Genomic DNA, 21,234 nt, shown 5'->3' with positions numbered 1-21,234 from the left:
CACGGGCTGGACTCGATATTCTCGAAATCCAAAATAATTGAGCCTGTGGTTCTGTCACCCATCGCGCCACTCCCAACATGGCGGCGCAGCCCTCCTGCCACTCCCAACATGGCTGCTGGCAGCGCAGTGCGCATGCGCTGTAACCCTGCCACCCTCGGGCTCGTCTTGAACGGCGCCACTCTCAAGATGGCGGCGGCGCTCTCTGCGCATGCTCGGTGCGCCCCGCCGCGCCCATCATGGCGGCGCGGCAGTGACAGGCCGGGCGCGGTGGGAGCGAGCGGCGGAGCGGCTCGGCGCGATGATCCCGGGCGAGGAGGTGTCGGCCCGTAGGAGGGAGATCGAGGACAAACTCAAGCAGGTGCGGTTGGGCCTGGGACGCTGTGCGGGCGCTGCCGGGGCCTGGGGCTGGGCCCGGCCCGCAGCTCCCCAGCGTTGCCGGGCAGACGGGGCTGGGTCTGGAGCTCCTCACCGGGCCGGGGGCGTCCTGGCACCCCTCAAGGCTCTCGGCATCCCCCTCCTGGCTTGGGAACACCCCCAGATCCCCCTTCAAGGCCTGGTTTGCAGGGTCGGGGCATCTTTGCTCCCCGCTTTGGGCCTGGGTTTCCGCTGTCGGCTCTTGGGAGGGTCCGGGGGCTCTCCCGGCAGGTGCAGCCTGTGAGGGCAGCCCTGACCGGCTGCAGTTCCCCCTCTGCTGGGGCCTTTGGGGACTCAATCCAGCCCATGCAGGCTGCTGTTCCCCCCATCTGTGGGCTTGAATGCCCTAATACCAGCCCTCGGTGGCTGCTTTGCATCGGACACTTGAGTTCCCGGTGGATTTGGAGGTGCCAGTGTAACACCTGTGTTGTGCTGTGGCAGCGAAATGTGTGCTCTGAGTCCTTGTGCCTCAGTGGGAAAACTGTTAATTTTATTTTGTGCTGATGCTCATGGCATTGAAGGGAAACAATGAATTCATAAACCCCCTGACTCATTACAGGATGTGTCCCCACCTTGGGTTACTTGCCCGGATTTCTGTTAAGAGGTGGCAGTATTAAAATGTGGCCACAGAATCAGCATCAGACCAAACATGGCTTGCAGCAGAGTTTGCAAGATTGGTCAGAACCTGTGTGTACTGTTTCATGACTTACACCTTAGTGTTCAGAATGTAAGAGGTTTTTTATTTTCATCTTACTCACAGGAAGAAGAAACTCTGTCCTTTATCAAAGAAAGCCTTGAGAAGAGTGACCAGCTCACCAAGAACATGGTAGGGATGTCCTAATGTTGGGCCTGGCTTTACTTTTTCTTAGGTTTTTAGGTTTATTGGTTTTCAAGGCTGTTGTTGTGCCCATCTGAGGGATGTGGAGACATGAACCACTTTGGTTTCAGTGACTGGGCAAAGGGGAAACCTGAGAAATGCTTCAGTACTGAGCTTCTCTTCTGCTCTGCTGAGGGCTCAGCTGAGCTGTTGGCCTCATCTCTGCTGCAGTCAGTCCTCTCTCTTGGGGAAAAGGTATTAAGAGATCTCAAAACTAGTTTGTGCAACAGCATTGTGTTGTTGCTTCATAATTCAGGTTTTGTTTGGAGTTTTATTTTGTGAGTGTTCTGTGTAAAGGTAAAAAAGTAATTATTGTGTTGTAATGGCTCATAAGCCCTCAGCTTATGTACTCTGTCCAGTCTTGGTCTCAGTGCTTTAAAAAAGTCATAGAGGCAACACCAGAGAAGTGTGGAAAACAAGACTATCAGAAGCACTATCATGATCCTCTTTAAAACCAAAACCTCTTTAAAAACCAAATGTCTGATAGAAAAGAAGATTCTCACTAGACTGGTCCTGGTGCAGCTCCTGTTTGGGTCTCAGTGAGGAGCAAAGGGGCTGCTGGTTGTGCTTTTGCTGCTCTTTTTACATGGGGCACCTCCAGGCAGTTCCTGTGGATTTATTTTCTGTTGGTGAATAGAATTTTGCTTGTCTTTTTTACTGTCTTGGAACATTATCTTCACTCTTTGTAAGCATTTCATGTGGGATTGGCCCATCCCTCTATGGCAGGAGATCTGTTTTGTGATTGTTAATAAAAGTCAGGACACAGAGGGATGGAAACGAGCCATGGCAAATTAGTAGCAGAGCCCAAAACCAAAAGCTAGGCCCTGAAGATCCCTGACTTCACTGCTCTAAGTCCTGCCCTCTCCATAGGAAGGAAGTCCTCAGCTGTTGGTCTCTCTCTGGTGTGTAGGTTTCAATCCTCTCCTCCTTTGAGAGCCGTTTGATGAAGCTGGAGAACTCCATCATCCCTGTCCACAAGCAGACAGAGAACCTGCAGCGCCTGCAGGAGAACGTGGAGAAGACCCTGTCCTGCTTGGATCATGTCATCAGTTACTACCACGTGGCCAAGGACACAGAGAAGATCATCAAGGAAGGGTGAGTTGAGCAGATACATCCTGCTGGGAGCTTCACCCTGTTGGATTTTTGAGATAGAGGTGGGGAAGCTGACTCCACACACCCTTGGGATGCTTGGTACCCTTCCCACACTCTTCCCTCATCCCCAGTGCACCCTGATTTGACATTCAGCCATTTCCACAGGCAAAGACAACTCAGACTCTGCATTGGGATCTCTTCCAGATCTTGCAGAGGTGCTCCCTTTGCAATCTCCATGAGCACTGGTGGCTGCTCTGTTTTCCTCTGCCCTTTTCCCAAAGGTTTTCCCTGCTCATGGAGGTTGTCACTGCATCCAGGATGTACCAGAGCTGTTCTGGAGCCTCCTGCTCTGGGAGGCTGTTGGATGGCTCATGTCTGAGATGGGATGTGCAGTTCCCTCTGCCTTCCCATCAGGGCCTGTCTGGGAGAGGAAAGCAAGGCTGAGAGTTGTGTGCTGCTCCATCATCAGTACTTCTGCACTTGCTGTGTGGGTTGGGTATCCTGCTGAGGCACTGAGTGCAGGCAGAAGGGAATTCCATGATCTCCTCCTAGCTGAAGAAAAGGGAATTGAGATTTCCCTTGTTATTTTTTATCCTGAGTCTGGTTTGGTGCTTTCTAGTTATTTTGTTTGTTTGCTTCTTGGGGCACTACTTTTTATTTCTGCTTTTATTTTTAGCCCCACGGGGAGGTTGGAGGAATACTTGAATTGCATGGACAAAATCCAGAAGGCAGTGGAGTACTTCCAGGACAACAACCCTGACAGCCCGGAGCTGAACCGTGTGGTGGGTGACCTGGAAGCTGTGGGTGATGAGAGGGGACAGCCACAGCCCTGCTGCCTGTCCCCTGCTGGAGGGGCTGTGGCTTTGCTGCCTGGGGAAGGTGGTGTTTGGGCACAGCTGAAGGAATCATTGCTTTGGCTTCTGGGCACAATTTCTGCTCCTGGCATTTTGCTCTCTCTCTCTGTTGTGCCAGGAGGACTCTGAAAGCAGCTCTTGCACCTGTGGAGGAGGAGTAGATTGAAACTCCTCCTGAGCAGCTCTTGTGTCCTGGTTTAGGGCAAATTTGTTAAAGAGTCTGCAAAGGAGGGCCCCTCCAGAAAGCGAAAGTCCTTCAGCTGCTTGAGCAGAATGGGTGATCTCCTTAAATCCCACTTGAACAACTCCCAAGCATTTCTTAAATTTAATTCACTTTAAAAGTCTCTCAGATGCAGGTGTGGTTGGAGTTTGAAGCCTGCAGTACTTGGCAGTGGTTAGGAAGGATGTTCTTATGCAAAAATACTGCTGAGTGCCTGATGACAGAATTCCTGTTCTGCTTCTGCTCTGCTGTTTTGTGCCAGAAATCCCTCTTTGAGCGGGGCAAGGAATCCCTGGAGTCGGAGTTCCGCAGCTTGATGACCCGACACACCAAGCCAGTGCCACCCATCCTGATCCTGGACCTGATCAGTGGGGATGAGGAGATGGACACACAGGAGGAGATGTCCCTGGAGCACCTCCCGGAGAGCGTCCTGCACGACATCGTCCGCATCTCGGGCTGGCTGGTGGAGAACGGCAGGAACCAAGGTGGGTCTGCTGCCCCTCTGTCCCTGTGGGCAGCACTGGCAGGATGAGTGGCACCTTAGTGGCACCTTTCAGCTGAGTATTTCAGTCTTTCCAGCACCTGGAGATCCTGCTTGTTTTTTTTTTGTAGTGAAACTGAAGTGATGGGTTGTGGGTTGAACAGAATGAGCTGTGTAAACAAAGCACAAATTATGTTAATGCAAAGTCTGTCCTGTAGCAAAAATCCACTGCACTGGCACCTGTAATGCCTTGAGATGAAGCTGCAGCTATCCAGTGCTCAGGTTTTATAAATGTGCAAGACACTGGGCACTTATTCCCATCTGGGAAATATTTATGACCAAAACTCTCTGTACAGAATGTGACCAAGGGCAAGGGGGAAGAGCAGAACAGACTTTCTTCAGTCTGTACATGTCTCCTTTCCTGTTCTGCAGCATCAAGAACTGCCTAGAGCTTTATAGTCCTTTTATTAACTTTTCCTTCAGGATTGAGTCACTTTGTAGACTTGTACAGGAAATGTGAACTTTCACATTCATGCAGGCTCCAAGAATCACCCCCCACCTCACTGATTCACTCCTGAGCGGGGGATTACTGTGCCTACCAAGTATGATGAGCATCCTTAAAAGCTTCTTAGGGATTTTTCCATGATCAAAGGCAACTCATGCATACAGAGCATATTTTATTAGTCAGTTTGCATTCTGCTTTCAAATGACAATCACCTCATTAAATTCCTGAGTGCCCTGAATCCTGAAAAGTGTGTGAAGTCTCTCATGCTGGAAACAGAGCACTTGAATTGACAATGCCTTGCACAAATATCTCCTGTCAGTTCCACCACTTGATAGTGGTGGAATTAATGTTGTGTGTGGTGGGAGGGCTGGAATGAGGATTGCAGGGGAAGGGAGAAGAAGTTTTTGAAGAAAATAGGAGATGCTCTGGGAGGGAAGGATGCTGACTTGGGGTCCCACACCGATGCTTCTAAGTCCCTACAGTGGTATAAAGTGTCTGCTTTACCATATAGTGTTCCCTGTGTGTTTATAATCTTATTTTTACCTTGTCTCCTCAGATTTCATGACAGTTTACTTCCAGATCCGCTCTGTGCAGCTCGACCGCTCCATCAAGGGACTGAAGGACCATTTCCGTAAGAACAGCTCCTCCTCAGGGGTGCCCTATTCCCCTGCCATTCAGAACAAAAGGAAGGACACCCCCACCAAAAAGCCCATCAAGAGACCAGGTGAGTCCCCCAGGAGGGGTCACTGCACTGGGTATTACCACATCCTCAGGCTTTCTCATTGCTGAGGTATCTCTGTGTTTAAATTGTGGTTTTAGGAGATTTAGGTGAGATTTTGGAGGTAAGCACTTCTCTGCTCTGGATTCAGCATTGGGATTACAGACTCTGTCTGGCTGTCAAGCCATCAGGTCTGTTTTTTGGGTGCTGTAAAGAGAGGCCCTGTGTATATCTCCTTAACAAAGGAGATGAGTGAAAAGAGACCTGAGTGGGCTGTAAAAGGATTTGATCTAGAAGAACACCTCAGGTAAAATCCTGAGCCTTGGCATGTGGAATATAGCCTGTGCCACATCAAATAGAAAGCTCATATCTGATAAAACACCTCATTTCAATCATTAGCTGTGAATAAATTATTATTGTGCTGGAAAGCAAGAAGCCCCCAGGAGCTGAGATGGGGATTAGGTAGGTGCCTACAGAAATGAGATACAGCATTGTCTGAAGCCTTTAAAAAGGCTCTTAAAACTCTGCCCTCAGCCTGTCTCAGGAAGAGCTATGAATGTGGCTGATGGGTTATTCCTTCTCTCCTCACAATGCAGTTTTGCTGCATTTGGTGCAGCTGCTGAGGTTGGTCATTCTGGAGTTCCCATCTCTGGAATGTGCCATCTGGTGGGAGCACAGCCAGGAAGAACAGCAAAAGCCAGCATAGGGATATTGATCCTCTGTGTCCCAGCACTCTGTTATCTCTGTAACTGTGATCACATCAGAAAAGTTCATTTTTCTGTAGGTTTACCTGGCCAATACTCCCCTTCCCTTTTTTGTCCTGTGTTGTCCAAATACTCTTAAAATAGTAGGAAATGTGGGTAGGGACTGGGAATGGATGGGATGGGGAAAGGGAGGAAGAAGAAATACCCATTTTAATTGTGTTGTGTTTATTTTTATAATCCTGATGTGAATGCAGTCCTCATCCCAGGTAATGTGTCTATGTGTGTGTGTGCTGGCCCTGGTGCTCACTCTCTTCACTTCTGTGTGTGGAGAGGCTTTGCTGGGCCTCTTCTTGCTACAGCAGAGGGTGTGCCTGGGATATTTGGAGGGGGAAGGCTGTGGCATCCAGACATCACCCCTGTGGTCTTTTAAAATCAATCTGTGCCATTGCTGCTGTGCCCTGGAGCTGTCCCTGAAAGCTGATGGAATTGGTCTGTGAATTTCAGTGAATTTTCCCTGGCAGCAGAGAATCACTTGGTAAGGCTCAGAGGCACTGAAAGGTGCCAGTGGAATTCTGTGGTTGAGCCATAGGAAGCTCAGGTTGCAGATGCTTCAGATTTGGCCAACACTTCTCAGTTATCACCTGATTCTGAAAAGGTTCCTGTGTTTTTATTGTTATGAATTCAGCATGGTCAGCAAACATTTCTGAGCAGCCTGACAAGTGATTGTATCTCCCCTGTGCTCTTAGATAAAGAGTCAGGGATGGGGGAGATGCTTTGTTTTTATGGGCAGATTATTGAAAAATCCTGGGGATTTTTTAAAGAGTCTCAGATCTTGGATGCTCCATAGAGAGGAGCCCAAACGTTGGAGAGCACAAGTTCCTACAAACAGGACTCCTCCAAAGTGGATGCATTTGGGCATCCAGAATTACTTGTCATGAGGAAAGCCTCAGCTGTAGATGTGCCAGAAGATTTTCATGTCTTTATGCCCAGTTCAATTGGATTTTGTGAGATGGAGCAGATAGAGCATGGTCTGAATGCACTAGGGAGCTGATAGTGCATGAAGGAAAGTGTCTCAAGTGATCCATTGGGTTATTGTAATGTCAGGAAAAAATAGTGGCTCATTTGTCTCCAGTCTTCATGAAGCAGACAGAGAACCAGACTGCAGCTCTTGAAGGACAGTGGATGTTGAACCTCATACAGCAGCCATCTCTTATGACTGCTGAATTGTACTTCAGTGAAATTAAAAATGGAGAGGAAGAGTCTTTGGGCACAGATTCACTGTTTTTTCTGCAGTTCCATTAGCTTTCAAGTACAGCTTTTGAGGTGGAGGTTTCACACCACCTTCACCCTGGCACAGTGGCTCTCTGCAGAGCAACGTTATCTGGTGGTGTTTGAGTCCCCTGGCTTTAGCCTTTGTTCAATTTGGACAAAGGTTTTTTTCTGTTCTGTTACTTTATTTCAGTAAGTAAAGCCAAGTTCTGCCATTCTGGGTTTCAGAGAAGGGGATTTTCTGACAGCTCCAACAAGAGACTTGATTTCCTTGGTCCTTGAGGAAGAATATCCCAGTGCACACCCCAATGCACACTTTAACCTGTTGCAAGGGGTAAATAACAAACTAAATCTCATGTGCTATAGCTTTTTTTTACTGCAAAACAGCACAAGAGAAGCTAAAGGGAAGGTGAGGAGCAGGGTTAACAAGGCAGAGATAGCCCCAGAGGCTGTGCTGAATTCTAGAGAACATGCTCCATATCCATGTGTTGTTTCAGAGGGTCTTCATCTCTCTGTTCCTGTTTTGTCTGTTGATGTATCCTGTGCTGTCTCCTGTTACTACATCATGGAGGTTAAAATCTGACTGCTGGAGATGCTTCTAAAGCAGAGTTGTCTCCTTTTAAGTGACACTTGACAGGTCAAGTTGAGCTGATGAATTGTGGGCTTTTTGTTTTTTAGTTTGATGTTTGGAATGACAGCACTCCTTCTCAGAGAGTAGGTGTATTCAGGTTCCCAAACCATCCTGCTGCAAACATATGTACATAAAATAAAATTTCTTTGTGATGCCTGTAGGCCCTGGGCTCTCTTTTGGCTTGAGAGCAGCAGGCAGCTCAGCAGCTCTGCACTTTTGGGGAGGGCTGGGGCCACCTGGCCTGGCTGCCTACAAAAGCCAGAGGGCACTGTCTGGTTTCATGCAGATTCCTGCAGCTGGTGCTGGAGAAAAGAGGATGTGTTGCCCTGCTGCTTGGATAGGAAACTGCCTAATGGAAGAGAGAAACAAGAGAATGAGTTACATGTGTAAAAATATCTCATGGATGCTCAAACCCCACTCCATGGAGCAACTGGGCTGCAGAAGCAAAGGTTTCAGGTGTTTTTTAACCTTTGGAGGCTCTTTTCAGACTACAGGGGAGCTCTTTTCCAGTTTCCTCAGTGCTCCAGTGAGGTGGCACCTACAGGCAGGTTGAGTGGCAGAGTAAAGAGCCCATTCCTGTTTACCAGCCTGATCACTGCCTGGCTTGAATGTGATGTTTTCATTAGTAGCTGAAACACAGTCCCATTTGGTTAAGGAGCTGCTTAATAGGGGAAAACAATCCTGGAACAAAAACATTTGGCTTCCACCAGAATCCATTAAAGCCTAATTATGATGCCAAGTCAGAGGGATCCAGCAGCACTGCAGTGATGCCCCTGGACACTGAACACTCAGTGTGTGTCAGTAAACACAGGTAATTGTGCTTATGTAAATAAAATGCAGCATAATCAGCTCCTGAAATTGAGAAAAAGAGGGAAAAAATTGAAAAAGAGAATAAGCCATCAAGGGTGGGCTGTGAAAACATCCACTGCATACCTGTGGAGTGAGAGCCTGCTCACAGCAGCAGCAGTTGTACTGTCTGCTTGGTTTTCACACCAATTCACCCTCTATTTTTATTCCTTTGTATTTTCCCCCCTCCCCCTAAATGCTTGAAAATGGGAAAGGTGGAAGAACAGTGCCTGAATTGAGCTCTCTGCAGCTGCTGGGCCCTGGGAGCAGCAGTAAGGAAGGGCCTTCCTTGCTCAGAGGAGCTTGCTGGTGTGCCCAAGCTCTTGAGGTTTCTGGAAGTAGCTAAGAACAAAGTGGAGATGCAGGGTGTGAAAAGCATCAGGAAGCTTGGAAGAAGAGGATAGCCCTCATTTGATCATATGGCAGAAACTTGGGAGCCAAGTGCATCAGCCAGCAAGGGTGTGAGACTTCCCATCCTTCCCATCTCCCAGGTGTGGGTCAGGAGGGCAGAAGTTTCCTGCTAGAAGAAACTGTTTCATGGATATGATTTTTTTCTTTCTTTACAAAGTGATTGAGAACACTCTGAGGTGGTAAAAAGACAATATTACCAGTGAAATATTACATTTTGGGAACCATGTTCTGTCATTTAGTAAGTGCACCAGGTTAAGGCAGTTTGGTAATTCAAGGGGAGCTTCTCTCTCCTGTTCTCCCCCACTGTCTGGGGGACCTGAAGTCTCCTTTCCCTTGCCATAAATCCCTTTATGGGATGGAGCTGTCCTGCACCCTGGAATGTTGTTCCAGGGGTGTGCAGCAGTGTGTACCTGGGCTCCCTTCAGCATTTGGGCAGCCAGCACTCATTTCCAGGCTGCACTGGGGCTCACAGTTAGTGGTGGAAGTAGAGATCTTCTGCATGTTTAAATTATTTATTACTTTATAGCAGAAGAACAATTCTTAATTTTGGCAGCAGCATTTTGATGTTTTTTGGCTTCTTCATTTACTCAGCTCAGTTCTGTTTCATTTGGGTCTCCTATAGAAACCCCTTCCACCTTCCCAAAACTTCCAGTTCCCTGTTGTGCAGGCAACAGCAAAGGTCTGCTCTGGGAGGGTGTCAGTGTGCTTGTGGTAATTGTAGCTTGTTGCATGACAACTAACCTTTTAATGTGGAAACACTGCCTAGGCTTCAGTTGTCTCATTAATGCTTTGTTTTGTGCTTTCCAGCTGTATATCCAGCACTGCCTTTTGTTCAGTTCTGTCTGGTTTTTGTTTGTTTCAAGTATAAATCTTTTAACCCAGTGTTATTTTTTTTTTCTCCATGGTTTTAATTGATTTGCAGTTCTTTAGAAGAGAAGTGTCTTGGGGATTAGGGTGGCCTAGTGCAAGTTACACATGGGTGTGCAGCATCCATTATTCTGGGATTCCTGTGATGGGAATTGCTGCTGCAAAAAAAAAGCCCAGAGGTTGTCACCCTTTTCCTGCTTCCTGTACCATTCCTTGTCTTGGCTCTGGGGCTCCTGGTGGCTCTTTATTGATTATGCTCAGAAAATACCCTTCAAAAAGGCACCTTGTACTAAGTGACTGCAGCTGTGGCTCTGAGGAGCAGGCATCATGTTGCCAGACCCGAATTGTCCATATGCAGAGCCCTGCTTCCACAGCTGAGGAAAAGCAGGAAACCTTCTGTCTGCAGAGCACCAACTTCAATAAACCCTTTACACAGAAGGGAGCTTCATGCCTTCCCTTCTCTGGTTGTGTTTATCACCCAGCCATACTGTGCTGTCTCTCCAAACTGATTCTGTATCCCTGGCTGGAATTTATGCCCCCAGCCTCAAAGCAGGGCAGCATTCTGGAAATGCCATTGTATCTGCACACTTGGACATGAGTTTGGGGTTCACATTCCTGTGCTGAGCATCCTCATTGCTGCCCAGCATCCTCTTGCTGGGCCCAGGTGACTTGCTGGTGGAGGGCTGGTGTTCTGGGTTTGTTTTCTTTCACTCATTTTCTAGGTCTTCTTGTCTCTTCTCTCTGGTTCTGGTGACAGGCACGATCCGTAAGGCTCAGAACCTTCTGAAACAGTACTCTCAGCATGGTCTAGATGGGAAAAAGGGGGCCTCTAACCTCATTCCTATGGAAGGTAATCACAGCTCCAGCTACTTCACCCTTGACTTTCTCTGTGTATCAGCCTTGCTTTCCCAGGTGGGGCTTCCATTGGTTCAGTGCTTGGTGGACAGCATTGGATTGGGGAACCAAAGAGATGCTGGAACCAAAGAGATGGTGGAACCAAATTATTTTTGTTTTATTTATTCAGAATTTACTATCTGAATTTCAAATTCTCCATAAGCATGAGAAGAGGTGGAGAGGAATGTTACCTTAACATTGACCCACCACAGCCACCGGGGTAATGGAAGCTCTGCTAACATCTGCTTGTGGTGTTCCTGTTCTCTTTTCTTTTTGCCTGGACTTTGAGACATTAATTTCCTAGTGACCTTTCCAAACCTGGTGCTGAAGTGTAGGACCACAGGTACCTCAGTGCATTGTGCCTGTACATCTTTTCTGTGCAGACCTGCCTGAATGGGTGACTCCTGTTTTCTGACCTCCTCTGCTCCTAGAGGTGGTGCTAGATAAGGGAGAAGATGCTTCAAAGCATCTCTAAGACATTCCTGCCTCCTGCTATGATTCCATCCTAAGCAGGTCTCCTCAGCACCTGTGCTGTAGCCTGCTAACCCTAGATGGTGACTAACATCACTCACATGGGGGAAAATCCTCATGCTGAGCAGGAGAGGGCCTTTGAGTTTGGATTTTTAATGGTTGTGGGTAAAAACTGGATTCTGATGCCTGCAATCCCATTCAGAACATACGGCAGGAGGTTCAAGGGACTCTTGTGGTCCAAGAAACAAATCACACTTCTCATCAGGTTTCAAAGGGTTGCTACTGCTATGTAGCCCAACAAAAGGATTTGGTCAGGAAGCATTCCTGGGACTGTAGGGAAATAAATATCCACCAGATCAAATAAGCCAGGCTTGAAGCAGCTTCCAGGCAGAGTGAGCATCCTTGCTGTGACCACCCTGGATAAATTGCGCCTTCTGTTTGTGCCGGCTGCCACCTCCTAGGTCATGAGCATGACTTACGCGTTAAGCACCTTTGCGATGCCCTGGGCGACAAGCACGGGCCGGCGGTGGGTAAGTACTGGGGTGGCACTGGGAGCCAGCTGTCCCCTGCTTCCCTGTGCTCTGTGTTCCACTCTCATGGTGCAGCCAGGGCTGCTCCTGAAGCATGAGCCTCCTCTGGCTAAGAAGCTCTGGCTCTTCTCAGTAGAATTCACTGCTACTAATCACACCCCCTCCCAAGCCCTCAGACAAGGAGCCCAACTTGGTCCAAGCAAAGGTCACCATGCTGAGGGACATTTTCCTGTAGGTGGCAAAGGGAGCAGTGCCCACATGCTACAGTGCACCACTGCACGGCAGACAGTCTGTGTCTCCTCTGCTGACCAAAATTTCTGAAATCTCAACCTGAGGGACCTGTCAGCATGGGGAAGAATTGGTCCTTTTTCCAGCAGAAGTCTCTGGGAGGAGAGAAGCAGCAGCCTATAGCTTAGAGAAGGCCTCTCTGTGTCATCTTGCTGTCTTGCAGGATGGGGTCTGTCTGTGTCTGTCCTGCAGACACATCCAGCAGTGGTTGGCACAAATTGGTGCTGGCCCTTGCATCACTTCTTATGCCTACCACATAGGATCTTTGATGGATCTTTGACTGAGATATTCGTATTCTAGGACTAAGATATTTGCATTTGTATGCAGCATTGTGTGGCAGATAACTCACCTAGCTGTGCTGATATTCCTGCTTCATAAGATGTAAATGTTCATCAGCCTGGTTTTTTATCTTGTTTCTGCAAGCAGGAAGAAGCTGCCTTCCAGGACAGCCTTTATTTCCCAGAAATGTTGATGCCAAATGGCACTTCTTCATCTGCATGACGGGTGGAGATAAGGAATTCTAAAAATACAAGCAGAGATGTTGAATAATTCACCTCAGACCTTCCTGAGTTTAGTACTCTGTGTTCAAGCCCTTGATTAAATTTAGTCTGTATCCCAGAAGAGCTCCAAACTTCACTCCTGTCACGAGGCTGGAAAGAGGTGGTGCCCTGATGTGCATTTCCTGAGCTGCAGGTGGCTTTTCCTGCCTCCTGCAGGCTACTCAGAGATTCCCACTCACAAACCCAGGGCAGGAGTGGTGAGAAGATGACTCTTGTTCTCACACACGATGGGTGCAAAGCCAGAATCAGCTTTCCCAGAAGAGCCTCGTGCTCCTTGTGTAAACCAGAGGCATCTTGTCCTTGCAGGGAGGGACGACGTCTTCGACATCGAGATCGACGCGTACATCCACTGCGTCAGTGCCTTCGTCAAACTGGCCCAGAGCGAATACCAGCTCCTGACAGAAATTGTCCCAGAGCACCACCAGAAGAAGACCTTTGATTCTCTCATCCAGGTCAGTTGAGCCTCTGTTGAGGGAGCCAGGGCCTGCAGAGAGGCTGGAGAGCATGTGCTCACTGGTACCCCAGATGATGCATCAGGAATGGGTGTCCTGCACTGCGTACAAATCCTGTTCCTTCCTCACAAGTCTCTGGCTTTGTTGCAGGAGTCATTGGATAATTTGATCATGGAGGGTGATAACATTGTCTCAGCTGCCCGGAAAGCCATCATCAGACATGACTACTCAGCTGTGCTCACAATCTTCCCCATCCTGAAGCATCTCAAGCAGATGAAGCCAGAATTTGACCAGGTTTTGCAGGTAAATGTGATTTGGATTGGAGAGGGTCCTGTGGCTTGTGTTATCTGGACTGTCACAGTGGCTTTGAGCAAAGCCATGCTGCTTCTGTCCCCCAGTGTGGACTGCAGTTACACAAATGCACCTTGCTCCTTTCTGAGCTGGTGAAGCAGCAACTCAGCATCTCTCAGCAGCAGCTCTTTCCAGTTCAAGTCCTGACCCCAATGGACCACCACAATATCTTCCCTTTATGCTTGCAAAATGTGGGATTTCATGTGTTGTTGATATTGATATTTCATGTGCTGTAAATATTCTTCTGGCATATGGGGAGCTGAGAATGAGGTGCTGGGGTGGGGGGGTGAGGTAGGGCAGGTGCTCAGTGGAAGTTCAGATATTATTTGTTTTCCTTTTCTGACCTATTGTGGAATTATTCCAGGGAACTGCTGCAGGCACTAAGAACAAACTGCCAGGGCTGATCACTTCCATGGAGACCACTGGTGCAAAGGCACTGGAAGAGTTTGCAGACAACATTAAGGTAGGATTCTCCTCAGTGATCTCTGATCAAGCTTGGAAGAGGGTTTTTTGGAGCAAAACCCCTAGTTTAACTTTCAGCTTTCCATGATACCAGGTAGCTTCTGACTGAAGCAGGAACTTGCTGGAATGCTTGGGACAGTCAAATACCAAATGCTTGGTGCTGATTTCAAACACAGAAGGCCTTTGCCTAAGATCCTTAGCAGGGATCCTACAAATAATTTGATATGAGCATCCAGGCCTCTGCAGATACCAAGTCTATCTCAGAATTAATCCTATTTAAACAGAAAGGAAAATTGCTGCCTTGAAACATTTTGGAGGACTCCTGTGTAAGATGGGCTTGGTGAGTGAAGGTGTGATGGTCCCATGCTGAACAGAGCCTGAGGTTCTGAGCTGCTGGCAGCTCTGGTTTCTGAGCACCAGGAGATGGCACTGCAGGAGCTGGGCCTGAGGGTGTTGGGAGTGGCTGCATGAAGGAGCCTTCAGCTCACTTGGAGCAGCAGTTGTATTGTAGATGTCTCGCCTTCCATGCTCACCTTATGTCTCTCTGTTCCCTTTTTAGAATGATCCAGACAAGGAGTACAACATGCCAAAAGATGGAACAGTTCATGAGCTCACCAGCAATGTACGTGGTGATGGTTTGAACTATGCTTTGTGGAAAACAGCTTCTGAAGGAGTTTTAGAAAGAGCAGTAGGGAGGCTTCCTAAATGAAGCTGTCTTGGCATTAACAGTTATACAATTTTCATGGCAGGATGAGCTGGTGACCCTTGCTCAGCCATGGTGGGACTGTGTGGGGAAAACTCAGCAGTTCAGAGGAGTGTAGTGATTTGTTCTTGAATGCCTCTAAGTGTGGGGGGACAAGTGGTTCTTCATGATCCTTAATAGCAGAGCACAGGAGATGTAATGTTGGTTGCTCTTAAATTCCCTCCTTTGCCTCCAGGCCATCCTTTTCCTACAGCAATTACTGGATTTCCAGGAGACAGCAGGTGCCATGCTGGCATCACAAGGTACACACATGCATGGGGCTTGCTTGGGCATGCACTTCCTTCCTCAGATTCCCTGGACATCTTCCCTGAAGTGACCAAACCTCATCATGCACTGTGAGCTTGTTCTCCTCCTGTCCTTCCCCCTGTGGTTTGTCTTGTCCTCTGCTCTGCCTTGACCACACAGTTGATTGTCTGGAGAACTCCAAGGGATGCAGAGTTCCTGGCAGGTACAATGGGGAGGGTGTTTACTGCTGGTTTGCTCTGAGAGGGGATGCCTGGATCTTTTGGCTCCAAGTCTGGCCCTGGCCTGATGCTGTGTGACTGTACTGGAGTGAGGGTGGCTGCTCCAGCTGGGCTCTGTGTGTGAGCAGCACCATCCTCTGCTCAGAGTACAACAGCAGCAGCAAGAATCTCCTCAGCCTTGAGACATGGGCAGTCTGGAGCCATTAGTGCATCCTGTCAGAGAGACAAGTTTTAGTTCTGCTCTCCAGGCTGCTGAAGAGACCCACTGGAAATAAATGCATAGATCAGAAGCTGAGAGTTGCTCATGTAGCAGGGTGGTGCTGCTTATCAGCTGGAGTGGGATTTTTGGTTCTGAGCAGAGCAGCAACTCCAGGCTCTCCAGTGAGCTCTTGGCAGAGCTTGTGCTTTGAAGGAGGTTGGAATAGAGCAGACTGGAGATTCAGGGGCACAGGGCCCTGAGGAGGCACAGACTGGAGAGGATTAAAGAGCCCATTAGAAGCAGGGGTAGGAGGAAGCTCAGAGCTGCCTCCAGTCTGTTACTTGCAAAGTTATATTTGGAATTTTTTGCTAATTCTAAATCAACTCAAACGAGGATGTCTGTGCTTTTGCCCCATCTCTTCTAGCACTGCCTTGTGCCTTTTCCACTTGCAGGCTCACTGTGCTCAGGCCCTTCTGGGCCTTGGCTCTCTCTCCTTGGCCAAAGAATTGGTCTGAAATTTTTTCTTGGAACAACCAACTGTTTCCCATGTTGTCCCCTGAATGGTGATGTCAGCACTGTTTGGAAGTCTTGACATGTTGTCTTGCAGTGAGATCTCTCTTAGCTGATTGAAAAGTCAGCATAGATTTGAGGTAGCTTTGCCTTCAAAGTGGGTTTGGACTGATTTGGAACGAGGTGTTGTGCTAAATACAACCAATGACAATGCAAACAATGTCTCCAGCAGGGGAAGGAGGTTGGACTCTGCCTTTCCTCTGTGATCTCCACTCCATTTGTGCCCTTGGAGGGACTCCCTGCTGTCCTGTGCCCCTGCCTGTGGCTGCTCTGTGTTAATATCTGCTTTGTTCTCAAAGGAATGGTGGTCTCTAACCTGTCTTTTTGCACTTTTGCATTTCTTTTTCTCTCTCATCCCTCCCCTTTTTTCTCTGCTCTGCCTAATCTCTGTAGTTCTTGGGGACACATACAATATTCCTTTAGATCCCAGAGGTAAGCAAAGCTACCCACACCTACCTGTTCACATTGCCTCGGGCTCTGGTGATGTATGTTAATTCTTTATCCTCCAGCAGTTGTAAATAAATTAACACATAATTGAAAAGGGGGAAAAGGGGAGGGTAAATAATCCTTGCCAGGAGAGAATAGGGAGGGCTTGTCAGCAGCAGACAATGAGGGATGCCACAGGAGCTGAAACAGGCTCAAGACACTGTGATGGCACTGGCTCTCTTTGGCACAGGTGGCAGATTGGCCCAGCTGGTGCCATGCTTTATCCCACGTGCACTCAGCTCCTTATTGTGCAGCTCCCAGCAACAGGAGCTCGAGCCCTTTCCCATGGGGTGCTGCTGAACCCAGACCACCCGAGCTGGCTCTGGCTGCCAGACTCTGTGGAGGGGGCAGGGGGAGGTGGCCACCCCACGTGTCCTGTGGGCCCCATGCCCACAAGCCCTCGAGGGCAGAAAGGCATCTCCAGACAGGAGCATGTGCCAGCCTGGAGTCTCTGCTGCCTGCAGGGGCAGCCTCCCTTGCTGGCACAGGCCCTGTCAGCAACCATGGGGATGGCTGAAGCTTTCCAGAGCCCTTCTGCTTGTTTCAATTACTGTTGTGTGCTTGCTGTTAACAGCTCCAGCTCATTGTTCTCTGATTGCCAGTTTCTAGTGCTTACCAACACTTTTCAGGCTGGGGAAATGGATGGGGAGGAGGAGTTTTATGATTCTTTCTGATCAAAAGGATGTTCCCTGAGCACCTGGAAGGAAAGGAGATATTTCTGCCAGAGTGCTCTGCATTTGATGCAGACAGAAGGACTGAGGGTGCAGAGCTCTTGCCCCCTCAGCCTGGATGAGCTGCTGGCAGTGGGCTCTGGAGCAGGAGCTGTTTCACTGTTCCATAGCAGCAGGGGTGAGGAATAGGGGCAGGCTGAGCACACACCCCCTCTCCCCAGGGCATGTTAACTGGCCTAAGACTTTCCTTTCAGAGACCAGCTCCTCAGCCAGCAGCTACAGCTCAGAGTTCAGCAGGAGGCTGCTGAGCACCTACATCTGTGAGTACCCTGCACACCTTGGATGCCTTAGGATTTTAGCTTTTGTATTTTTCATATATTCGTAATCCTGCAATTCTTTAGTGTGTAACTCTAAACTCCATATAGAGTGTTAGCTACTGCTTTCCCAGTTTGGTCAGACACAACAATTCCTCTCTAGGCCTGGCAGTCAAGGACACCTCAGTGTCTCAGGCCCCAAGAGATGTAAACAAAAGTGAATTGGAGGGGAGCAAACTTTGGGTAAATGACTTCATTACCTAAAGCTGTAATTGGAAAATGAACCCTCAATGTGCAAATAGACCAAACTTATAAAAGTAGGAACACCCATGACCCTGTCCATTTTTGGGTGTAGCCCCAGGGGAGGGGCTGAAATGTACCTGAAGGCCCTTCAATAAATAGAACTGCTTTTTACTCTTTTAATTTTGTTGAGCCTCTGTTTTTAGGTAGCCCCTAGAAGGCATCAGCTTCCTGCACGTGCCCCATGGACATGCCTTCACTGGGCTCCTTCCTGGCTGAAGAGCACAGGCTGTGTCTCTTCTCCATGGGATCTTTCCATGTGATTTGAGCTGGAATCAGATGGGAGGGATGAAAAAAGGGTCAGACTGGGAGTTGGGCTGTTAGAGTAGGACAGGACAAAGCACAGTGCAGCAGCTCACTGTGCTGCAGAGCTGTTCCTTAAACCATTGTCACCTTCAACCCCATGAAGGCTCCCAGCTGCCAAATGGAAGGTTAAGAAAGTGACATCAGTGATTTCTCTTTCTGTTACAATGGAGAGCAGGTCCTTCAGCTTCTGAGGCCTGAGCTTGCATTGTAGCAGGCTCTGGGGGTTCCTCTGAACCCAAAGTGCCCCTCCATTGCCAAGGCATGGAAGGCAGCAGAAAATCTGTGTAAGGACTGTTAAGTACATGTGATTGTAGCCTTTGTGCAGGCAGTCAGGCATGTTGCTGTTCACTTTGCTGTGGGCCCACTGCTTGGTTTGCTTTGTCAATAATAAGAAGTTTCAGTGCAAAACTTCTTGTTCTGTGTTTTTCCCTCTTTAAGGCAAAGTTCTGGGCAACCTGCAGCTTAACCTGCTTAGCAAATCCAAGGTTTATGAAGACCCAGCTTTGAGTGCCATTTTTCTGCATAACAACTACAACTACATTCTGAAATCTCTGGAGAAGTAAGTGTGTGTCCTGAGTGAATCTCACTCGAGTCCAAGGCTGATTGGATGGTTTTGGAGCTCTGCATTGAGAGCATTTACTTGCCAGCCTCATATCTGCTTTTTCTTCTGTCCTTGAAACTGCCTCTTTGAAGGTTTTGCAGTATTATAAACATCACATTACCTGAGAGTGGAAGATAAAAGCATTAGGTTTTAGAGAATCCTTTGATCTTGGGAGGATTGAGGATGTGGCTGTGGAAAGTAACTCAGAGTTGCTTCTGTCTCCCAGTTTGCACATTTCAAGGAACATTTTATTGTGAAGGGCTGAAAGGAACTTGTTGATGGGGGTTGAAATGCTGCCATCCTGAGAGCAGCCTGGAGAGCAGCTGGCTCAGGTGCTTCCTCAGGTTTCCTGCTCTTCCAGGTCTGAGCTGATCCAGCTGGTGGCTGTGACACAGAAAACAGCTGAGAGGTCCTACAGGGAGCTCATTGAGCAGCAGATCCAGACCTACCAGCGCAGGTCAGTGACATCCTCTGCCTCTGCCTTGCTTCTGGCACTTTGGGAGCTGCTGGAGCAGTGGGAGAGACTCACCTAAAGCAGAAACTTGGCTAAAACCAAAGCAGAGGATGTTTGGTTTCCAAGCAATTAATCCATCCTGGGAAGGGGTTCACTGTGGGAAGTTTTGGGGTGTGCATTGTCTGAGTTGGCCTTTGGGTCACAGGTGAAGACAGAGGTGCTCTGGTAGAGCTGTGAGTAACTCTCTGCTTCTCTCCCATCTCATTGCACATGCAGCTGGTTGAAGGTGACAGAATACATCTCTGAGAGAAACCTGCCTGTCTTTCAACCAGGAGTGAAGGTGAGAGGACAGGCAAGGATGGGCTTGACACAACAGAATTTTTCAGAAACACCATCTCCTTTGTCATAAAAAAGTCTCAGAATCCTTCTTTATATCTCATGCCAGTATCACTTTGCAGAGTGACCACTGTGGCTGGCACAAGTGGACAGCAGCATTTCCTTCTGATCTGCCCTGCCCTAGATTCATCAAGTCTTTTAATCTCTGCCTCCATTCTTACATCTCCACCTGAGCAGATGTGTCTATTTTGGATTTTCAGAACCTGAGACCTTCCCTTGGAAAGGGTTGGAAGCATGAAGAAGTCTATTTTATGTCTGTTCTGAATAAAAATTATCCTTGTTAACCCTGCTTCAGCTGGGTAGGGTGTGCTGCTCTCTGCACCTCTCTCCTCACTGCTGTAGGAGAGGGAATCCAAACCAAGTACTGGGGATTGCTTAGGTTGGATGGGGAGCTGTGGGCAAACATTGGTGTTGGGTATTTATTTCTGGAGATGAAGTCAGATCCTTTCCCTCCTTGTTGCAGCTCAAGGACAAGGAGAGGCAGATGATAAAGGAGCGCTTCAAGGTAAGGAGGTGTTGGTTGGGTTCAGAACATCCCTGCTTGATTGGGACACAGATGTGCCTGAGGAGGAGACCTCTGGTGATCCCCAGGGGAGGGAAGGAGCATCTGAGTGCAGATGGGATGCTCACTGAGTTTGTCTTTGGACAGGGTTTTAATGATGGGCTGGAGGAGCTGTGTAAGATCCAGAAGGCCTGGGCCATCCCAGACATGGAGCAGCGGGACAAAATCCGCCGGGCACAGAAAACCATTGTGAAAGAGACCTATGGTGCCTTTTTGAGCAGGTGAGACCTCCTGCAGCACTGTCCTCTCCTCTTTGGGTTTACTGAGGTCTTTGGGGCCTTGCATAGCCTGAGCAAGCCACTTTTCTATTGTCCTATCTGAGCTTCTTTGCTTTGCACACTCAGACATCCCCAAGGTGACCTTGAGTATTTGCAGACATCTGCTGTCAGCCTGATCCTTGGTCAGTGAGCACAAAACCCTGAGCCAGCCTGGGCTGTTCATGTAAAACTTGTGAGGCCAGTTGTAACCAGCTCATTGCTCTGCACTGGATACTCTGTCACTGGAATGGGGTGTGCTGGAGCTGATTTGTGACAGAGGAGGGACCAGGGGGTCTCTTTGCTGTGTTCCAGTTGTTTGTCCCCTGTTTTCTTTTGTAGATTTGGCAACGTGCCCTTCACCAAGAACCCTGAGAAATACATCAAATACCAGGTTGACCAGGTGGGGGAGATGATTGAGAAGCTGTTTGACACGTCAGCATAAATTTCCAGCTGTTGTGAACTCTCCAGCTGCCAAGTACAAGCCAGTGCTCTCTCAGCAACCCTTGGGACTCCCTTCCCTTCTCCCCTGCCCCATTGTGGTGGGCAGGGTGTTATACTTGTATTTATCAGATTTATAAACCTGTGGAAACACTAACTCCTGGCTGTCTTTGCTCTGGATCCATGGGATAAGGCAAAGTCTGCCCTGTGGGCTCCTACCTTGGCACATCCACCTCACCTGGGTTTGTGTTAATGCCTTGATGTGCAGCAGACATGGGGAGTGTGTTTAAAAACAAAAAGAAAGAAAAATACACTACCAAAAAAACCCTGTATGGGTAGAGCCCTTTTGTTAGGTGCAGGAAGCTGTGAGCTCCAAATGGTGCCACCTGCTTCCCTGATGGGTTTTGGGAATCTCAGTTGTGTAGGATCCCAAATTATTTTCACATTGCTGATCTCAGCTGTTATTTAGTTCAGTCATGGGGCTCAATGCTGAATCTGGGGTTTGGGGCTGCTGGCAGGGCTGCAGTTCAGTCATGTGCAGGGATGTTTTACCCCA

The 21,234-nt window shown here is 48.5% G+C and overlaps 1 protein-coding gene across 12 annotated transcripts; it reads left to right on the top strand.

Annotated features, from left to right (window-relative positions):
- The first annotated feature begins 200 nt into the window (after nt 1–200).
- On the top strand, nt 201–20,835 carry EXOC7 (exocyst complex component 7). 12 transcript variants are annotated; one of them, XM_064728301.1, is made up of 22 exons: nt 209–358; nt 1,175–1,240; nt 2,202–2,386; nt 3,060–3,165; nt 3,720–3,942; nt 5,000–5,167; nt 6,120–6,131; nt 10,647–10,739; nt 11,716–11,784; nt 12,939–13,084; nt 13,235–13,387; nt 13,800–13,898; nt 14,457–14,519; nt 14,836–14,902; nt 16,287–16,325; nt 17,305–17,370; nt 18,409–18,529; nt 18,933–19,028; nt 19,302–19,365; nt 19,885–19,926; nt 20,071–20,204; nt 20,580–20,825. In XM_064728301.1, the coding sequence occupies exons 1-22, from the start codon at nt 209–211 to the stop codon at nt 20,680–20,682; spliced, it is 2,265 nt and encodes a 754-aa protein (XP_064584371.1). In that variant the 3' UTR covers nt 20,683–20,825. The 12 variants fall into 12 exon arrangements, with proteins under 12 accessions (XP_064584370.1, XP_064584371.1, XP_064584363.1 ...); XM_064728293.1 differs by lacking the exon at nt 10,647–10,739 and having other exon boundaries at nt 20,580–20,835; XM_064728290.1 differs by lacking the exon at nt 11,716–11,784 and having other exon boundaries at nt 20,580–20,835.
- Nucleotides 20,836–21,234: the final 399 nt, after the last annotated feature.

Source organism: Zonotrichia leucophrys, chromosome 18 (genome assembly GCF_028769735.1).
Source record: "Zonotrichia leucophrys gambelii isolate GWCS_2022_RI chromosome 18, RI_Zleu_2.0, whole genome shotgun sequence".
NCBI classification, from domain to species: Eukaryota; Metazoa; Chordata; class Aves; order Passeriformes; family Passerellidae; genus Zonotrichia; species Zonotrichia leucophrys.
The sequence above is the reverse complement of the archived record's forward strand: the minus strand, read 5'-3'. Positions and strand labels throughout refer to the sequence as shown.

Excerpts from the sequence above, each read along its gene's own strand:
- EXOC7 (XM_064728301.1), top strand. The coding sequence starts at position 209 with ATGCTCGGTGCGCCCCGCCGCGCCCATCATGGCGGCGCGGCAGTGACA. Across the intron at positions 14,903-16,286 it reads TGCCATGCTGGCATCACAAG|TTCTTGGGGACACATACAAT; the intron begins GTACACACATGC and ends TAATCTCTGTAG. Across the intron at positions 19,366-19,884 it reads TCTTTCAACCAGGAGTGAAG|CTCAAGGACAAGGAGAGGCA; the intron begins GTGAGAGGACAG and ends TCCTTGTTGCAG.